The sequence below is a fragment of the Arvicola amphibius genome, chromosome 5, assembly GCF_903992535.2.
Source record: "Arvicola amphibius chromosome 5, mArvAmp1.2, whole genome shotgun sequence".
Classification (NCBI taxonomy): domain Eukaryota; kingdom Metazoa; phylum Chordata; class Mammalia; order Rodentia; family Cricetidae; genus Arvicola; species Arvicola amphibius.
This window is the reverse complement of record NC_052051.1, coordinates 21,355,912-21,374,827: the sequence shown is the minus strand read 5'-3', so window position 1 is coordinate 21,374,827 and position 18,916 is coordinate 21,355,912. Positions and strand designations below refer to the sequence as shown.

General features: G+C 41.8%; 1 protein-coding gene across 3 annotated transcripts in view; it reads right to left on the bottom strand.

Annotated features, from left to right (window-relative positions):
- The window catches only part of LOC119814397 (protein NDRG3), a 64,430-nt gene that overhangs the window by 30,802 nt on the left and 14,712 nt on the right, over positions 1-18,916 (bottom strand). For 2 of the 3 annotated variants that reach the window (XM_038330067.1, XM_038330064.1), the window contains exons 2-3: positions 13,677-13,778; positions 135-170 (exon numbers count right to left, since the gene is read on the bottom strand). In XM_038330067.1, the coding sequence (XP_038185995.1) occupies positions 135-170; positions 13,677-13,733 (93 nt within the window). In that variant the 5' untranslated portion in view covers positions 13,734-13,778. The remainder of the gene's footprint in view (positions 1-134; positions 171-13,676; positions 13,779-18,916) is intronic. The other variant, XM_038330066.1, reaches the window with a different exon arrangement.

Here is an 18,916-nt window from a genome sequence, read left to right as displayed (position 1 = left end):
CCCTGCTTCAACAAAAGAAAACAAAATACAAACAACAACAATACAAGATCTACTTCTCTAAGACCACTGGCACAGGGAGGGAGGCATTGTAGGGACCCTGTACAGAGCCTCTTTGGTGCTTGTACAGTCCTTACCTGGCAGTCAAAGTCCTGGAAGTTTCGTGTGCCATTCTGTCAATGGAAGGCAGAAAACACAGTCAGTTTCCCCAAATGTGCAGTAAATTTAGCTCACAGTGAAAGCAGTGCACGTGCAGACTCCTGGCTCTCACAAACTAAAATGATTCTCACTGAAAGGCTTTGGAGAGAGGGTGGGTGTTTGCGATGCTACTGCAGGCTCCGTTTTCAGAGGTGAGATTAACATGAGTTAAAGCCTAGCTATCCAGCAAATCCTGTTGTATTGGGCTGTATGTGGAAAGAAATCAGGAAGGACACATAGAAAGAGGGTGAAACATGAACCACAGTCTAAAGCTCATCCTCAACACACATGGGAAGTATCTTGAAGAAAAGGCACTGAGGCCAAGTGACAGGGGTGGAGAATAGAAAAAAGGTTCCCAGATCTAGAAAGACAAGGCCAAGAAATGAAGATTTCAAATCTAACCTTAGATAAAAAGCAATGTTGGGAAGATGGCTCACCAGTTAAGGAAGCATACTGCACCAGGCAGGCCTTTAATCCCAGCACTTGGGAGGTAGAGGCAAGTGGACCTCTGAGTCTGAGACAAGCCTGGTCTACAGAGCGAGTTTTAGGACAGCTGGGGCTATACAAAGAAACCCTGTCTCAAAAAACCAAAAGACTGCACACTGGCCGGGCGGTGGTGGTGCACGCCTTTAATCCCAGCACACGGGAGGCAGAGGCAGGCGGATCTCTGAGTTCGAGGCCAGCCTGGTCTACAAGAGCTAGATCCAGGACAGGCTCTAGAAACTACAGGGAAACCCTGTCTCGAAAAGCAAAAAAAAAAAAAAAAAAAAAGAATGCACACTGCTCTTGCAGAGGACATGAGTTCAGTTCTGACACTCATGTGGGACAGCTCACAACTACCTATAACTCCAGCTCTAGGGAATCCAAAAGCCCTGGCTTCTGCAGGCACCCCACACTTGTGCACATATCCACACACACATGCATATGAATAGAAATAAATCTTAATTTAAAAAGAAAAGCAACGTTGGGGGTTGGAGAGATGGCCTCAGCTGTTAAGAGCACCTGCTGTCTTGCAGAAGATCCAGGTTAGGTGGCTCACAACCACCCGTAACTCCAGTTCCAAGAGATCCAAAGCCTTCTGGCTTCTGTGGGCATTGCACATATATAGACAGGCTCACACACACAGACATAAATAAAAATCAATGAAATTTTACTGGAGAAAAAAACAGTTTTTAATATGCTAACATATTAATTATATCCTATGAAATTGCTGATAAGAAAAAAGGGAAAAAAAATCAGCGGATCATTTAAAAAGTACAACATACCTAAAAGCTCCAAATGAAATTTACCAAGTTCCTAAAAAGGTATTTTATGACAGTAATGCTCGAGGGACCAATGGAATGATTCAGAGCATGTCTGCAGTGTTTAAACAGCCAAAGTTGAAAGAGTATAACATAAGAGTACAAAAAGGGGAACGGGATGTAGTTAGAAAAAAGAAAAACCCTTCTTTCTGATTTGATTTGTCATAATGTATACAAGCCCCTCCCTGAAAAGTTCCATTAGCTAGACTGTTATATAATAGTACATGTATTCATCGCCCCAACAGCTTCCAGAAGGTGTGGAGCTGCAAATAAGAGCCTTTCTCAACACTGCCTTTCCAGATACCCAACTGCTCAAGAAGCCCATCTTAGACACAGTTCTTCTCTGAGCCAGAGGCACAGCTCAGCACTCGAGCACTGCCTTAGTATGTTCAAGGCCCTGGGCTTGATTCCGAGCACTAGAAAATACCATTCTTCCTGATCCTACCACTTCCTAGCTGGGGTAATCTGGATCAGTGCAATCCAATATGATAGCCATCAGTCACATGAACAATTCAAGTTGTGCATGCATATATATATAACTTTTTTTGCATTGTTTTAAATTTTGTTTTGTGAAACAGGATCTCTATGTAGTCCAGACTTGCCTTGAACTCATATCCTCTTACCTCCTGAGTGCTGAGAATACAGGTGTATGGAATACACCTTGCTATTAGATTTTAAGTTTTTTTTTACTGTATGATGTTGCCTGACGACCTTTTGAACAAGTAAGGTTCTAGATAAATAGCCTTGGGTTTTCTAAGATGTATACAGTAAAGCCACAACAGATCAACAACCACTGAGAAAGTACAGATGCCACAAATAACAAACAAGGACAGAGAACCAAGGCTAGTCTGGGCATCATTCTTGACTCAACACTGAAGAAATAATGTTAAAATCTGATACAGTTACAGCACAGAAAGACAGTGATGATAACCATAGACGAGATACACAGGAGAGCACATTCCAAGGAAGGCAGCTGCTCTAAGCAAAAAGACATCAGAGTGTTGTATGCCTCCTACTAGTCCCACAAGATACAGATAAGAACTTCTTCAGAGAAGCCACTGCATTTAATTTCCAGTAAGACTATGAAAGACCAAAGGGAGAGTCCTCGCACAGACTAAAGAAGATGGTTTCAGTAAGACATAAGTGACCAGCAAGTGAGTTCTTTGATTTATACAGTAAGCAAGACAATTTTTAAAAAATTAAGCCAGGCTCATGCCTATTGTCCTATTCTTTAGAGACTGAGGCAGGATTTCTGAAAGTTCAAGGCCAGTTTGAACTGGTTATACTATAAGGCTTTGCCTCAAACAAACAAACAAAAACTAAAACACCCAAAACAAAGATTAAAAGTAAAATACCAAACATTAACCACCATCTATCTCTGCGTAGAGATTATGAGTGATTGTAATTTCCTTAAAGCTTTTCTACCATAAGCATGTGTTTTCCTTTCATAATTTACCAAACAAAAAGGACTTGCACAAAAAAGGTAGGTTTAAAGATGGGTCATATTAGAGCTTCAGTCTTACAGTGTTCCTAGAGGTTCCTTTAGGGATTATTTAAAAAGATTAATCCGACTAGACTCTCTGAAAGCCGCTTCACTGGGTACGTGACTTCAGTGTCCTTGTGATCACGTGATAGCAACCACAAGGCAGTTGTGAGGTATAAGCCTCTGGGATGAGCACAAGAGAAATAACCAAAGCAGAAGCAGGCGATCCCTCCCAGAAATGCCCGCTACCTTGTTTGTTGAGGAGTTAGCAAAAATCTTAATCGAATGTACAAACTAGACTCTCAGGAAAAAAGGGTACTAATAATAAATTTTTCATTTATTTACTTATTTGTGTGTGTGTGTGTGTGTGTGTGTGTAAGAGAGAGAAAGAGATGCAAGACGATCTTTGTGTAGTGCTCTGAGCTTCATATGTGGGTCAGTATAAAGTTGTTTGCACTACATCTCAAAACTCTGTGTTCTAACTTCAGCACCACAAAAAAACCTACACAACAAGCAAGTAAGAAAATCATAAATTTAAAGCAAGTAATTCCCCCAACTGAGTAAGGAAAAAGGCAACTAAGAACTGGTCAAAGAAAGAGGGCAAGTAGGGAGAAACAGTAATCACTAGAGAGAAGACAGCTGCATCCTTCCAATATTATATCATATCAAGAAATGTAAAAAATGGGGATGGAGAGCTGACTCAGTGGTTGAGAGCACTGGCTATTCTTCCAAAGGTCCTGGTTCCTAACACACACTTGGTGGCTCATAACCATCTGTAACACTTGTTCCTGGAGATCTGACAACCTCTTCTGACCTCTGTAGGCACCAGGCATGTATATGATACTCATATATACACGCATGCAGGCAAAACAAGTATAAGAAGTTCTGAGAGGCAGAAGGCAATGGCCACAATGTAAAGAAAGATGAGCTAATAAGACCTCGAAAGCAATACTCCTTGGGTCGAAAAGTGACCCAGGGAATCCACCAGTTCTGTGAGTTTGTAGCAGAGAGGGGCCTATGTCTGACTCACCATCTATTCTTGGTCCTGACACTCAGCAAGTGCAAAACTGTCATCTTGAAGAGGTTATGAACACCCCAAAAGAAACAGGGTTTGAGGCAGACAAGAATACCAAAGAGGGAAGGAACTGAAGTAGGGATAGAAAGTTGTTACAACAACAAAATTTTTTGGAAATAAATTGATCTAAAAAACAAAAGTATACAAAAATGGACTCCCAAGTGTGGTGGCATACCTGTAATCCACCTTTTATGAGTCACTAAGGCAGGACAATTACAAATTTCAGGCCAGCCTAGGCAACTTAGAAGATTTTTTTTTCTCAGGATAAAAATTTTCTAGCCGGGCGGTGGTGGCGCACGCCTTTAATCCCAGTACCCGGGACGCAGAGGCAGGTGGATCTCTGTGAGTTCGAGACCAGCCTGGTCTACAAGAGCTAGCTCCAGGACAGGCTCTAAAGCTGCAGAGAAACCCTGTCTCGAAAAACCAAAAAAAAAAAAAAATTTTTTTTTTCTAAAAGGGACCATGGCTGGAGATGTAGCTCTGTGATACCAAGCTTGACACCAAAAGCCCTTGGTTCCATCCTTAGGGGCAAAAAAACTAAACAACAAAAAACCTTCCGGAGAGAAGAAAAACAAGACATCTCTCCTAAAAAAAAATCCTCCCAACAGAAAGCAAAATGAAAATGGGTTCAAATAAGCCCCTCCCCAAATACCTAATAACTCATGTGTTTTTAACTGAGTAAGACAAACAATTAACATAAGTTAATAATCAGTGTTGTTTCAAAGCTTAGCAATAGGGTCTTGCTATATAGCTTAGGCTGGCCTCAAATTTATGATTCTTTTGCTTTAGCCTCCAGCAAACCATTTTTTGAGAAATATGTTCAAGCTGATAATCCAAAATAAGAATGAAAATTCTGGGGGGGGGGCTGGAGAGATGGCTCAGTAGTTAAGAGCATTGACTGTTCTTCCAGAGGACCTGGGTTCAAATCCCAGCACCCACATGGCAGCTCACAACTGTCTGAAGATCCAGTTGCAGGGGATCTGACACCTTCACACCAATGCACATAAAAAATAAAGTTAAATAAACCATAAAAATATTTAAAAAAGAATGAAAATTCTATATGTATTTTAAGCATCTATATCAATCATTATTTCCCAAAACAATAACAGACTTCCTAAATAAATCCACAGATTATAGATGTTATGACAAGACTTTCTTCTGTAATCAAGTACTGCCCGTCAACTTTGAAACACTACACACTATTATGCTAATGTTATAGGTCACAGACTCCTGCATTAAAAATTCCTTTGGCACTCTGATAGGCTGTGGCTATGGCTTGGGCTTACCTCACAATCTCCTGTTTCTTGAAATGGGTTGACAGTCACCCAGTCTGTTATGGTGGCATTAATACCTGCTTGGGAACCCACTCCCTGCCCCTCTCTCAGGTCATTTCTGAAATGTCAGTTGTGACAATTGCCTCAGCATACGAAGATATACACACCCTCTAGTTCACACCGCAATAGCACCTCAGAATACTTTCTGATGGGGGCTGGAGAGATGGCTCAGTGGTTAAGAGCATTGCCTGCTCTTCCAAAGGTCTTGAGTTCAATTCCCAGCAACCACATGGTGGCTCACAACCATCTGTAATGAGGTCTGGTGCCCTCTTCTGGCCTGCAGGCATACACACAGACAGAATATTGTATACATAATAAATAAATAAATATTAAAAAAGAATACTTTCTGATGAAAATGTAATTTTTAACTGCAGACTTCGGGTGGGGCAATGCTAGAGAATGAACCCAGGGCCTTATACATATGAGATGTGGGATGTGGGATCTACTATCAAGCTACCCCTACACACTTTTTTTTTTTTTTTTTTTGGTCAGAGCACACTTTATCTCCTGGCTCCCAAAAACTCAGACTAGACAGTGATCATGCTCTCACTGGCCAGGGACAACAGTGTCAGAAGCAGGGGCATCCCTAAACCCTCCTCTACTGAATTCCATGTTGTCTCTTATTTCCCTGAGCCAGATTCTAGGTCCTCATTTTTCCTGGAATTTTTTCATAATCTCAGATTCTAAGCAAGCGATACCATCCACAATGAGGCTTGACCATCGTAAGTAAATATTGCAGGCTCACCTGGGGATGCTGGAACTCAGGTACTGCTTGCCCTATTACACTCACTGTACCTACTTTTCCAGCCCCTTCCTGACACTCCAGCTACCCAGCCTTTTACCAGTAATCCACCAAGTAGGCCAGACCCTCTGGAAACATTTATTAAAATTTAAAAATGCAATTTTATTATTGTACGTGTGTGTATTGTTGGAGAAGGAGGAACCTGTGTTCCACACGCATACATGTGGAGGTCAGAGGACAGAGGGCAGTTGGCTCTCTCCTTTCACCTTTACGTAGGTTTTAGGGATCTAATTCAGGTCATCAGGCTTACACAACATGTTCTCTAAGGCTGAGCCATCTAATCTCCTACCCCACACCCCACTCTGCACACAACCTTTAAAAAAGTGACCCTGACACAAACTCCTCTGTTCCAACTCTCCTAGAGCTTATAAATATGTTGCTCCCAGGGGCTGGGCTGGAGAGATGGCTCAGCAGTTAAGAGTGCTGGCTGCTTTTCCAGAGGTCCAGGTTCAATTCCTAATACCCACATGGCAGCTCACAAGCATCTCTAACTACAGTTCCAGGGGGAGATCCAATGCCATCTTCTGGTCTCTGTGGGCATCAGGCACACAAGTGGTGCATAGAAATACATGCAGGTAAAACAACCATGTTAATAAAAAATAATTCTTTAAAAGTTGATCCCAGAGTTTGCCCTCTTATAATTCTTACGTCCTCCCCTTTCCCGTCGCTTACACACCTGGCTATTAGTAGAAAAACAAACCTTAAACCTTAAACTACAGTATGAGTATGTGTTATTTCACAATTTATTGTAATAACCAAAGCAAAGCAAATAGTTTGCTTCCATTCATTCCCTTGGGTATTTACTCCCCTTCCCAATATATCATCAATTGTCCAGAAGACAGCTGTGGCTTCCTGTTTGTTTTTTGTTTTTGGTTTCAGACCTGGCTTCTGGCTTTTACTAGGCTCTATAGTATCTAAAGAAAATAGGCAGACTAGAAGACAGGGAGAATGAAGCATGTTTAGCAGGAGATCTGCTGGGTGAGGTGACGCAACAACTAACAAGCAGCAGCAGACGGCAGGAAAAGCATCGGACGCCCAGATCAAGGTCAAAGTTAAAAGTTAAAGGTTCTAGACTGAGTTCTAATATTTTAATAGGTACTGACTTTGGACAAGGTGTACGCCTCATCTGTAAAACAGGTGATTATTTAGCAAGAAGCTATAATAATTTGTTGTTTGTTTGGTTAGTTGGGACTCTCTTCATAGCCCTGGATGTCCTGGAGCTCACTACGTAGACCAGGCTGAATCCACAGAGACCCACTTGCCTCTGCCTCCCAAGTACTGAGATTAAAGGTGTGTACCATTTTGCCTGGTTGGAGAATAATAAAATTTTTGTAAAAATACTCTGAAAACAGCTAAACATTTTTTGAGGGAGTCTTATGTAGTCCTATGTGGTGATAATTTGTGCTATAAAAAATAAAGCTTGCCTAAGGATCAGAGTGTGGAGTGAGCCACTAATTAGCCATAGAGTTCAGGCAGCGGTGGCACACACCTTTAATCCCAGCACTTGGGAGGCGGAGGAAGAAGGATCTCTGTGAGTTCGAGGACATTCTGGGCTACACTAGATTGATCCAGTCTAAAAGAGAAACAGAGCCAAGTGGAGGTGGCTCACACCTTTAATCCCAGTAGTTGGGAGTCACACGCCTTTAACCCCTGCACTAGGGAGGTGGAGAAAGGAAAGGGATATGGCTGGGTGGAGAGAAGAATATAAGACATGAGCTCAGAGCACTCATTCTGAGGATTCATAGAGACAGGATGGTGACCACTTTGGTCTGAGAATTCGGTAAAAGATCTCTCTAATGGCTGGCTCCTTTACTTTCTGATCTTTCAGCTTTCACCCTGATATCTGACTCTGGGTTTTTATTGTTAAGACCAGTTAGAATTTGCACTACAGTCCTGGCTAGCCTGGAACTCACTATGCAACCCAGAGTAACCTTGGATTCTTGACAACCTTCTTGACTCTGTCTCCCAAGTGCTAGGATCTCAGAGGTATGCTACTATGCCTGGGTTTTCTTTTTCTTTTAAGACAGGATCTTGCTATGTATTCTAGGACTTGGTGTTCTCTTATCTCAGCTTTCTAAGCACTGGTATTATATAGTCTGTACCACCACACTTATAATGCTATTTGAGAAAAAAACCCCAAACACTCATATATCTATACAATTCTGTACTGGTGGTTAGTTCTTTTCATCACTGGAGCCAAAATAAATATGGCAAATCCACCCACTTCTTGACAATTCCGAGCTACAGACAAAATTACAGGCATACTAAAATAAAATGGAAGAACACCATGAGTGATGAGACAAGCTAACATAAGCGTCTCTTAAAATATACGGAAAATGCTTCCTTATGGTCACCCAGGACACGCTTCTCTACAGTAGGGTTGGTCTGCATTCTCTTTAGTTTCCTGAAGCATGAAAGGGTTTAGCAATGTCTTATCCTAAGAGCAAATCATAAAGAAAAAGATGGGGTAAAATAATATACATCTCTAGGCTGCTCCTTAAAGGGACAAGAGAAATCACACAGAGTCTACATGATTGACAGTGGGCAGAACATTTCAAAACAGGGAAGACTTGGGTTTCAGTCCCAGCTCTACCACTTACTGACTTGGCAAGCTGGCCTGTCAATCAGCTTACTTTTACTTGCTAAGTGAAGATTAATAGTACTTCAAAGGGATAATCTGAGCACTAAGAGAGAACGTATGTAAAGCACTTGGCACATAAAAAGTACTTCATAAAAAATAATAGCTGGACAGGTCATAACCCACAAAAAAAAAAAATGAAGAAATGGAGTAAGGGAAGAAAGAGAGAAAGAGAGGGAAGGAAGTCAAAGCAACAACAAAACCGTCTATGACATCTACCCATTTAAACCCAGGGGCTTTCTCTCTTTTTTTAGATTTATTTATTTATTATGTATACAGTATTCTGCCTGCATATTTCCCTATAAGTCAGAAGCGGGCACCATATCTCATTATAGATATTTGTGAGGCACCATGTGGTTGCTGACAATTGAACTCAGGACCTCTGGAAGAACAGCCAGTGCTCTTAACCTCTGAGCCATCTCTCCAGCCCCAGGGGCTTTCTCTTAATGCCAGTACTTGTCTGTCATCCAGGGACTTTGCACTCCAGAAGATATTTAGCAATATCTGGAGACTTTTTAGTTGCCACCACTAGAGGAGAGGTAGTAGCATCTAGTGGATACAGGCCAAAGTTACTGTTAAACATTCTATAATGCACAGAATAGTGTCCCTGAGAATATCTAGTCTAAAACAACATCAGTGCCAATATGAAGAAATCCTGCAGGCATTATTTGGAACTCAATCTAGAGAACTACTTCCTTTCTTAGCAATAGTTTACTTGGCAATATGGAAATGCATTTATCTGTGCTCTCTACCTCACCAAGCTACCTAGAGCATCAAATAAAACCGTGGGGATGGATGAGAGGCATTTTCCTCATCATTTTCTTTTACAACATATACAAAAGTACCAATTTACTGAGCTAAGCTGGCAGTGTTCAAATACCAGGGAATACTTGTGATCTGTGAAGATAGGTAGGGCTCTTTGGGAATGCCACTGTTCAAAGGGAACTCTGGTCTACTCAGTCTGGACATGGGACTTTCAAGAATAGTAAACAGGACACGAACATGTCTTAGGGAGAGGAAGAAGCAAGATGGAATGTGGGAAGTGGATGGGAACAGAACAAGCATATCAAAGAGGAACTGACAGATGTTAGGGAGTAAGACTTTGCTTGGTGTCAGTCTATCTGGGTCACAATGAAATAACACAGATAGGAAGACTTACAACAACAGAAGTTAGTTCCTCACAGTTCTGGAAGCTGCAAAGTTTAAGATCGAGGTTGTGGCTCAGTTCAGTTTCTGATGAGGGCTCTTCCTGCTTCACAGCTAACTGCTTTCTCACTATGCCTCATCTGGTAACAGGGAGAGGCCACCAACCCTATCAGCTTAGGCTCTGTGCTTCTGCCCTTGCTGAACTTCAATCACTCCTCTAAAGGTCTGTCTTAGTTTTGTACTGTTGCTATAATAAAACACCTAACAAAAGCAGCTTAGGAAAGAACGGTTTTGTTTTAGCTCACAAACCACGTTATTCATTTTAACTGGGATGTCAAGGTGGAAGGAACCTGAAGTAGCTGCTCACAGCTGGTCAAGAGCAGAGAAAGTGTGAGAACTTACAGGCTTGCAGTGCTTGGCTTGCTTTCTCCTTTTTCACATAGTCCAGGACTCAAACCCAGAGACTATGCTGCTTACTTCTAGGCTGTCTTCCCACATTGTTTAGTATAATCAAGACAATCCCCCCACAGTCATGCCCACAGGCCAATCTAGTTTAGATAATCAATCCCTCATTGCCTTCCCAGGTAATTATACATCAGGTCAAACTGACAATTAAAACAAACCATCACAAGACCGCCTCTCCATAAGTCACATGTGGTGGGGATTGAAGTTTCTGTGTGTAAAGTTGAAGGCAACACAGTTTACTCTGTAATGTTAAGACACACATCAGACTCAGCTGAAGCATTCTGTGACCTTAGAGAGGCTCAGACATTAATCCAGGGATTTTCTTTCTTTTTTTTGCAAATTATGTGTATGTTCCTTTGTGGGAGTATGTGCATGAACATACAGGTGTCCATGGAGGCCAGAAAAGGGCATCAGATCTACTGGAGCTGGAGCTATAGGCAGTTGTGAGCTGCCCAACCTAGATGCTAGGAACCCAACTCATATCCTCTGCAAGAGCAATATACATTCTTTACCGCTGAGCCATCTGTTCAGCCCCAACTCAGTGCTTTTCTATAGACACAGCCACCACCCCTTTCCTTCTTCAGCTGCCCTTTGTGATATACACAGACCATTAACTTCTGCATTTACATGCCTCCTCAGTAATCTTGTGGTTTTTTAGGGCCAGGGAGGGGCATTTACTAGTGTCTCAGTCTTCAAGTATCTGAAGTCAATCAGGTCACGTGCTTCTAACATTGGGGAATGAAAATCAATTGTAGTCCAATCTCAATCTTGGGAGCTTTTTAAAATGTTGAACAGGCGAGACATTGGCATAAATGAGAATCCAGAGTTCAGGCCAGTCTGGATTACATAGTGAGACCCTGTCTCAAAACAATAACTAAGATGGTGGGGGTAAGTAGCTTAGTGGATGAAAACTTGTACAAGATCTTTGGTATGAACAAAACAACTAAACTATATCCCAGACCAGTCCAGTGAGGTACCAGTAAGGAGGGATGACTCAGGAGCAATGAGTTTTACATCTCCACAGGTAATCCCAATAAGAAGCCAAAGCTGACACCTACTGACCGCAGTCTTTACCCCTCAGACTGGTCTGGAGTGGTATCTGGGACCTTCATTTTCAAGCAGTCCCTTACCTGATTCTGATGGTTAGCAAGGCTGAGGCAGGTTATTTAATTACTGAAGCCAAATGGTCTGCTTTCCCCTGCCCTGAGAATATTTATTTCTATAGCCAGACATGAGCTTTACAGCTGTGGATTTTAGCTCCTTCCTCCTCTTCACGGCACATTATTTTAGGTACAATCCTCCATAAACATAGAAAGATGGTATTTAATGGGTAGAGATTTCTGTGTTGGGGGGTGTGCAGCAGAAGTCAAGAGGATGTTAAAAAAATACAGACTGCCAAAGAAGAGAACACAAAGTCTAGTGAAACTCAAAGGAAGGGCGTGACAGACAGAAGTCACAGGGATGAGTACAGGCGGGATGCGATATAATTTAGTAGAAATATTAGTCAGCAGAGCTAGACATTATAAAGGGCCTTCCTTCGGACAGAGAAAGATAATTAGCATCAACATCTTTTGATGCTTTTACCCTTTCCTACCCATTCACCCTATCCATACACTCTCTCAATTCTTTCCTCTAAGGCTGTTATGGACTCACACCAAGTTATAAAGTAATTTAACAGACGAGGACAATAAACCAAAGAACAGCGTAGGAAAGAGTTTCTGATGTGTACACTGCACAGGGAGGGACAAGAGAGATCTGCTTGTCTTAATGTTTTATTCCTCACATCATGACTTGCATTTGCTGAGTCAACTATGCCATTCATCATGAAATTCTCCAATACTAAGATAAAAATGAGGTATACTCTACCGGGCAATGGTAGTACACACCTTTAATCCCAGTACTAACGAGGCAGAGGCAGGTGGATCTCTGTTGGAAGCTGTGAACCCCCAGATCCTGAATTTCTTGTAAACAACTTGTTTTCCTCTACTCTGAGACAGCTTGCAGCTGCTCTGAGCAAAAGACCCTCAGGAGTTCCTGATGGCACGGGAGTGGTTTCTGGTGGGTTTGGCTGGGGTGTGGCTATCAGTTAAGGATCCTTATATAAACTGCCCCTGGACACAATAAGGGTTGCATTCCTGTTTCCTGTGCAAGGATGACCTGTGTCTCTCTTTGTCTGTGAGTCTTTGTGTGTTTCAATCTCCAGCCCCTTGCCCGTTTCACGAACTGTATGGTGGCGCATAGAGCACAGACCGGCATGGTGCGCCACAGATCTCTGAGTTTGAGGACAACCTGGTACATACAGTGAGTTCCAGGACAGCCAGGGCTACACAGAGAAACCCTATATCAAACAACTAACACCTTTGTCACCAAAAAAATGAGATATACTACTGACATCTATCCCTGATGAAAATGGTGATACTGATCAAAAGGTCACATTGTACACTCAACAAACTTTCTAAAAAAATATATTTATTTATTTGTTTGTTTGTTTATTTATTTATTATGTGTACAGCATTCCTTCCATGTGTGCTTGCAAGCCAGAAGGGGGCGCCAGGTCTCATTATAGGTGGCTGTGAGCCACCATGTGGTTGTTGGGAATTGAACTCAGGACCTCTAGAAGAGCAGTCAGTGCTCTTAACCACTGAGCCATCTCTCCAGCCCCACTCAACAAACTTTTGAGAGAGCATTGCAGCCTGTATCTATCACTAGCCATGCATATTAAAATCTCCTTATAGAAACTAAAAGTCAAAGCATTTGGATCCCAAATCAATTGCCACCTTCAGACTTTCTATTTAAATTAGCCATGTTATTTTTCCCCTTTCAGATATCTATAAAGTAGAAAAACTTCAAAAAAAATGACTGAATATTCCCATGGAAAAGAAAAGAAAAAGTGAGGGAGACATCAAAGAGTAGGTTAAGAAATGAGTTTTTACAAATATTCCCACCATTAAAAATCAAGCTAAAAGCCGGGCGGTGGTGGCGCACGCCTTTAATCCCAGCACTCGGGAGGCAGAGGCAGGCGGATCTCTGTGAGTTCGAGGCCAGCCTGGTCTACAAGAGCTAGTTCCAGGACAGGCTCTAAAAAAGCTGCAGAGAGACCCTGTCTCGAAAAACCAAAAAAAGAAAAAAGAAAAAAAATCAAGCTAAGTGTTCTACTTAGTATTCTGATGATATAAGAAATTAATAGCAGAAGAAAACCATCTGTATATATTTTAGCTAAAGCAAAACAGTCTTTACCTTATCGTTTAGAAGTGGTTTGATCTCTGTGAGTTGAACATCCTGAAGTTCATCCATGAGGATGGCTCAGAGTAGATACGTCTTAGGAATGAACCAGTAACTCTGAAACAGAAGAGAAAGAAGAGAAGACAGATTCTCAAGCTGATGTTGAAAACATAACATTATTCATTCAGATGCTGGAATTTGCTCTATGTATATCATGAACTGCACAGGGTGCAGCAAACACACAGGGAGGCAGAAAGACTTTCAAATGCCCTATGTTATTCTTCCCTTAAGGTATTCATACCTTTCCACAGCTTCCCATCCCCCTCCCTCATCCGGAGTATGAGTAGGATCTGTTTCCTGCTTTTGACTAACAGAATGAGGGAAATGTAACAGAAGGTAATGTACATGAATATTTTCAGGAGTTACATTACAAAATATCTTAATATCTGTCTTGCTGAATGACACTCTGCCCTGTTAACTTAGTTGAGCCAGTTGACATGCTATAATATGGCCATGTGGCAGGGAACTAAGGGTGGTTTCTCTTAAGCTAGCAAGGAGGGAAAAAAAGGACAGAAAGCAACTAAGACCCTAGGATCAGTATCTCTACAAGAAACCGAATACTGCCAACAGCCACATGATTCTGGAAACAGATTCTTCCCCAGTGGAGACTCAGCTGAAAGGTAAACCAAACTGACACCTTGTTTGCAGCCTTACAAAGGATCCATGAAGTCTTGAGATAACAAAGGTGTGTTGCTTTAGGTTACTAAGTCTGTAGTGTATTTTGATGAAGAAACAACAAATACCCTTTTTACTCATTCAGTATAAATCTTGGTTCCTAAAGACGGGTAAGAGAACAATATCCTTCAACTATGCTCTGGAAGCAACAACGTGGAGAGTGGGTTAAGGAAGGTAACAACTCAAGGTTAATGATGTAGAATAGGACTCTGAATTAATGATGGCAATGACAATGAACAAACAACTTTTTTTCTGAGGAATCTAAGTATGGATAGGAAGATAGTTACTAACCTCTGAGATGGCCTTCTATGAGTCCCAATATCCCTGATTCTTGATATTCACACTTACTTATCTCCCACTCAAATAAATCAGGAATGACATACATTACTAGTAGAACATATGAGAAGTGCCAGGCGGTGATGGTGCACACCTGTAATCTCAGCACTTGGGAGACAGAGGCAGATCTCTGAGTTTAAGGCCAGCCTGGTCTGCAAGAGCTAGTTCTAGGACAGCTAGGGCTGTTAAACAGAGAAACCCTGTCTTGAAAAACAAACAACAAAAAACAAAACCAAAAAACCCAAAATGAAACAAAACAAAGAACATAAGAGAAGTAATAAAATGTGACTTTTTAGAGTTCCATTACATGGACATTATAGCTTCTGTGATGTTGAGCTTCTATTGCCAAGGAAGAAAACAAGTATATTGTGAGGGCACACACAGACCTTTGGAGGTCCATGTGGAGGAGATTAGCACACCAGTACCAACCTGCTAGCCATGTAAGTGATCTTGCAAATGAATCTCAAAGCTACAGTCAAGAGTTTAGATGTCTAAGTCATAGAAACATCTGACAGCAACCACATGAGACATTGGCCAGAACCACTCTGCCAAGTCTGTTTCTGTGTTCCTGGCCCACAGAAACTATAAAAGATAATAAATAACTTTGTTTTGAAGTGATATGTTATATAGCAACAGGTAACTAGTAAAGAGAGAACAGACTGTGGCATTCAAAGAAAGGAAGCTGGCTAGAGGGAGGTAAGGTAGCTAGCCAGAAAGCTTTCCTTCGCCCCACTATACAGTTATGGATGCAAACACTGGATACTGCAGGCACAAGATTCTCATCGACTTCAAAGCTCCAGATTTTCTTCCTTCTGTCTTGTCCCTGGACCCATCAAGTCAGGAAAAATGTTAATTCAGTAAGTTTGGGATGTAGATACTCAACACCACTTAGTGGAGACCTATTGTGCAAAAGACTGGGAAAGATCAGAAGAGAACGAGAGCAGAGATGACAATGGTCTATAAACTGATAAATAACAATAAGAGACAGAGTTCCAAGTGGAAGCAATTGCTTCTAATTGGTGAGAATTAAGAAGGCCTCAGACCCACGATGGAATTAGATCTGATTAAACCCACTGTGAACTAAAATCAGACAAATGATTGAATACAGCTCTGCTACTAAACATCCCAGCTCAGCAATGCAGCACACTGCAGTGTATCTGCTGCTGTTCCCCATGCTCACATGACTGGTGCTGAGGTTTGCTGCCTCTGTCCAGCATGACAAGAGCCCAAGGGACAGACAGAAACTCAAAGCTCAGAAGGTGTAGCTACTTTTCTAGCACAATGTGTCCCTGGGTTTAATCTCCAGCTCTGAATTTGTGTTTATTAATCATACAACAATCTGTGGTTGCCTTTCACTTGGACTTTACATGATCATTCAGACCAAGTGAAAATAATAGAATAATGAAAAGATACTTTACGTACAGGTCTTCCATCTAAAGATAAACATTTTACCACCACTAGCATGGCAGAGACAGGAGAACTGAAAGTCTGACACCATCGTAGGCTTTACAGGAAGGACCTGTCTCAAAATAAACACTAATTTTAATTTGTTCCCATGATGTTCTTTTTTTCCCATGTAAAACGGTGATTTCCTGACATTGTGTTTTCCATGTCACCTGCTTTATTTCCTAGTTCAATGCACTCACAAGAAAGCACAGAGTGGGTCTGTCAGGCAACCTCAGGTCCAAAACCAAGACATCCGCCTACTGCTCACCTGCATTTTCTGTTTATTTTCTAAGGCAGGGTTTCATATAGTCCAGGCTAGCCCCAAACTTGTTAAGTACCTGAGAATGTCTTTGAACTACTCATCGTCCTGCTTCTAAGTGGTGGGACTACAGGCAAGTATCATCATGCCTGGTCATCTCCTGCTTCTACAATAAGAGAAAATGAGATGTCTGTGCCAGTATACACCTAGATGTCAACTACAGAAGACTGTCCCCATGGCTGGGCAGACTAAGGAAGGAATGCTGGAGCTGTTCCAGGGTTATTTAGAAATTGGCAAGAAGACAGGAGCATTTACCTTCCATATATGACGGGACCTAGTACATTCTTTCTTCTCAGTTCCTGCCATCTTGAGCCTTTGCCAGTGAGCAGTTTTATAATATCTATAAGAGTAAGATCACATGGTGGAAAACTCCATCTCCAGATCCCTCAGCTGCACAGACTGGCTCCCTCCTCGGGATCTGCAGCCCGCAGTTCCGGGATCTGCTGCCAGGTCCCATCCTGGCACAAAAAGGTACTGATATTTTCAAAAGGCTGGTAAAGATTTCATAAGCGACAGTAGGCAACAAATGTTTGACCTCATCCTAGTCTTAAGAGGAAGTCAGAAGAGTTATAAAGCCCAGGCACCTTCAACTGAAGGAAAAGGAAAGGGGCAAAAATAGGCACCAACTCCATGCCAAGCGTTCTCTAAGCATCGTATGTTTATCTCTCACATCAATCTTCACAGGAAGGCATCTTCATTTACTTTATAAATGAGAAGTTTAGGCTTGGATCAGTTTTCTGAAATTCTGCGTGTAAGAAATAAGGAAATGACTTCTTTTTCCTTCTCCACTATATAATAATGTCTATACCAGGCCCCACCAGCTGGTTATGGAAATTTGGATCAGTTCCTTCCTCTCCACCCACACTGTGGCACTCCTTGAGGTAAAGTCGATGGAAGTCTAAAGTAATCCTATACATACCAACAATGACTCAGACCCCTTGGAAATGGAGGTTTGAGTCATCACACCAGGGTAAGAACTCACTCTTTCAGTAGCTAATTAAGGGCAAGGAGACTATGAAATAAGTCAGGAATTAAATTCCAGCTATTTCTTGGTAGCCAGTTTTAGAAACAAGGGCTACTTCTTCTTCTTAAAATAGTGTGCTTCAACCTTTAATGTACACTCTACTGGGCTTTTCTCAGTTTTGAGGGATAACAATCTCGTGCAGGATCCATCACTAAGGCCTGGAGGTCACCTGAGATGAGACTGAAGGAGCGTCACTAACATCCTCACTAGAGATGGTGAGATGGAGCAGACTCTATTATTTTCATCCTGTCATCTTCCAAAAAGAATATATTCAGTATTCCTTATATAATAAACTATATGGATTTTAAAAAGCCCCCACAGGCCAGATCAGCTAGAAGGAGGATACACCAGGAAGAACGGTTTTAGGAACTCAGCTGTCAAGCAGCTGGAATTACAGATGTAAGGAGTAAAAGATGGACTAGGAGCGCTCAGCGTTAGAGCACCGGGCCGACATACACAGGGTCTGCGCCTCAGCACCACTACAAAATAAGCATAAAATAAGATGGAAATTAAAAGTTGATTTTAAAATAGAACAAGGTCATGGAAGAGACAGGTTTCTGTCAAAGTTTCTAGTTAGGGAGATAAAAGAATAATGACTTAATGAATGGAGATGGAGGAACTGAAAAAAAAAAGACATTAATGAAAAATTTCACTTAAAGTCAGGAATCAGAGAGACCTGAGTTCAAGAAGGAGTGAGATTTAGTGAAATGAATCCACAGGTCCTTAAGAAGGACAGTGAGTGATGAGAGTGGAACCTTGGGGAACAAAGGAAACCTTCAGAGGCGCTGGAGGAAAAGTGGAAACACAGCATCAAAGAAGTCAGGGAAAAGAGGTTTACACAGCAAGGGAAGAAAACTGTCCAGTGATGAAGAGGGAGGGAAGAAGCTGAGGAGTGAAAGGGCCTGTATCTTCTTACAGGGAACAGAAAGGCCATCAAAACCTAGGGAGAGTCAGGTGTACTGTAATACCAGCACTAGAGAGGCTGAGGCAGGAGGATGCTGGGAGCTTAAGATCAGCTGAGACTATATAAAAATGTTGTCTCAGAAACAAAAACAAAAAAATTTAGGAAAAATAAAGTTCAGTCACCTTTGCTGAAAAGCCCAGGACTCTGTAGATCACCTTTCAGAAAATTGGAAACTGCTACTTCTAAACCGAAGAGCTGTATTGATGAGCTGCGGGCTGGAAACTGCTACTTCTAAACTGAAGAGCTGTATTGATGAGCTGCGGGCAGGCCTGCTTTTCGTCCTGCCCGGCTCCCGGCTGCCTGGCTAGCTTATGCCCTAAAATAACAATACAAATAATATTCATTTAAATACTGCTTGGCCCATTAGCTTCAGCCTCTTACTGGCTAACTCTCACATTTTGATTAACCCATATTTAGTAATGTGTGTAGCA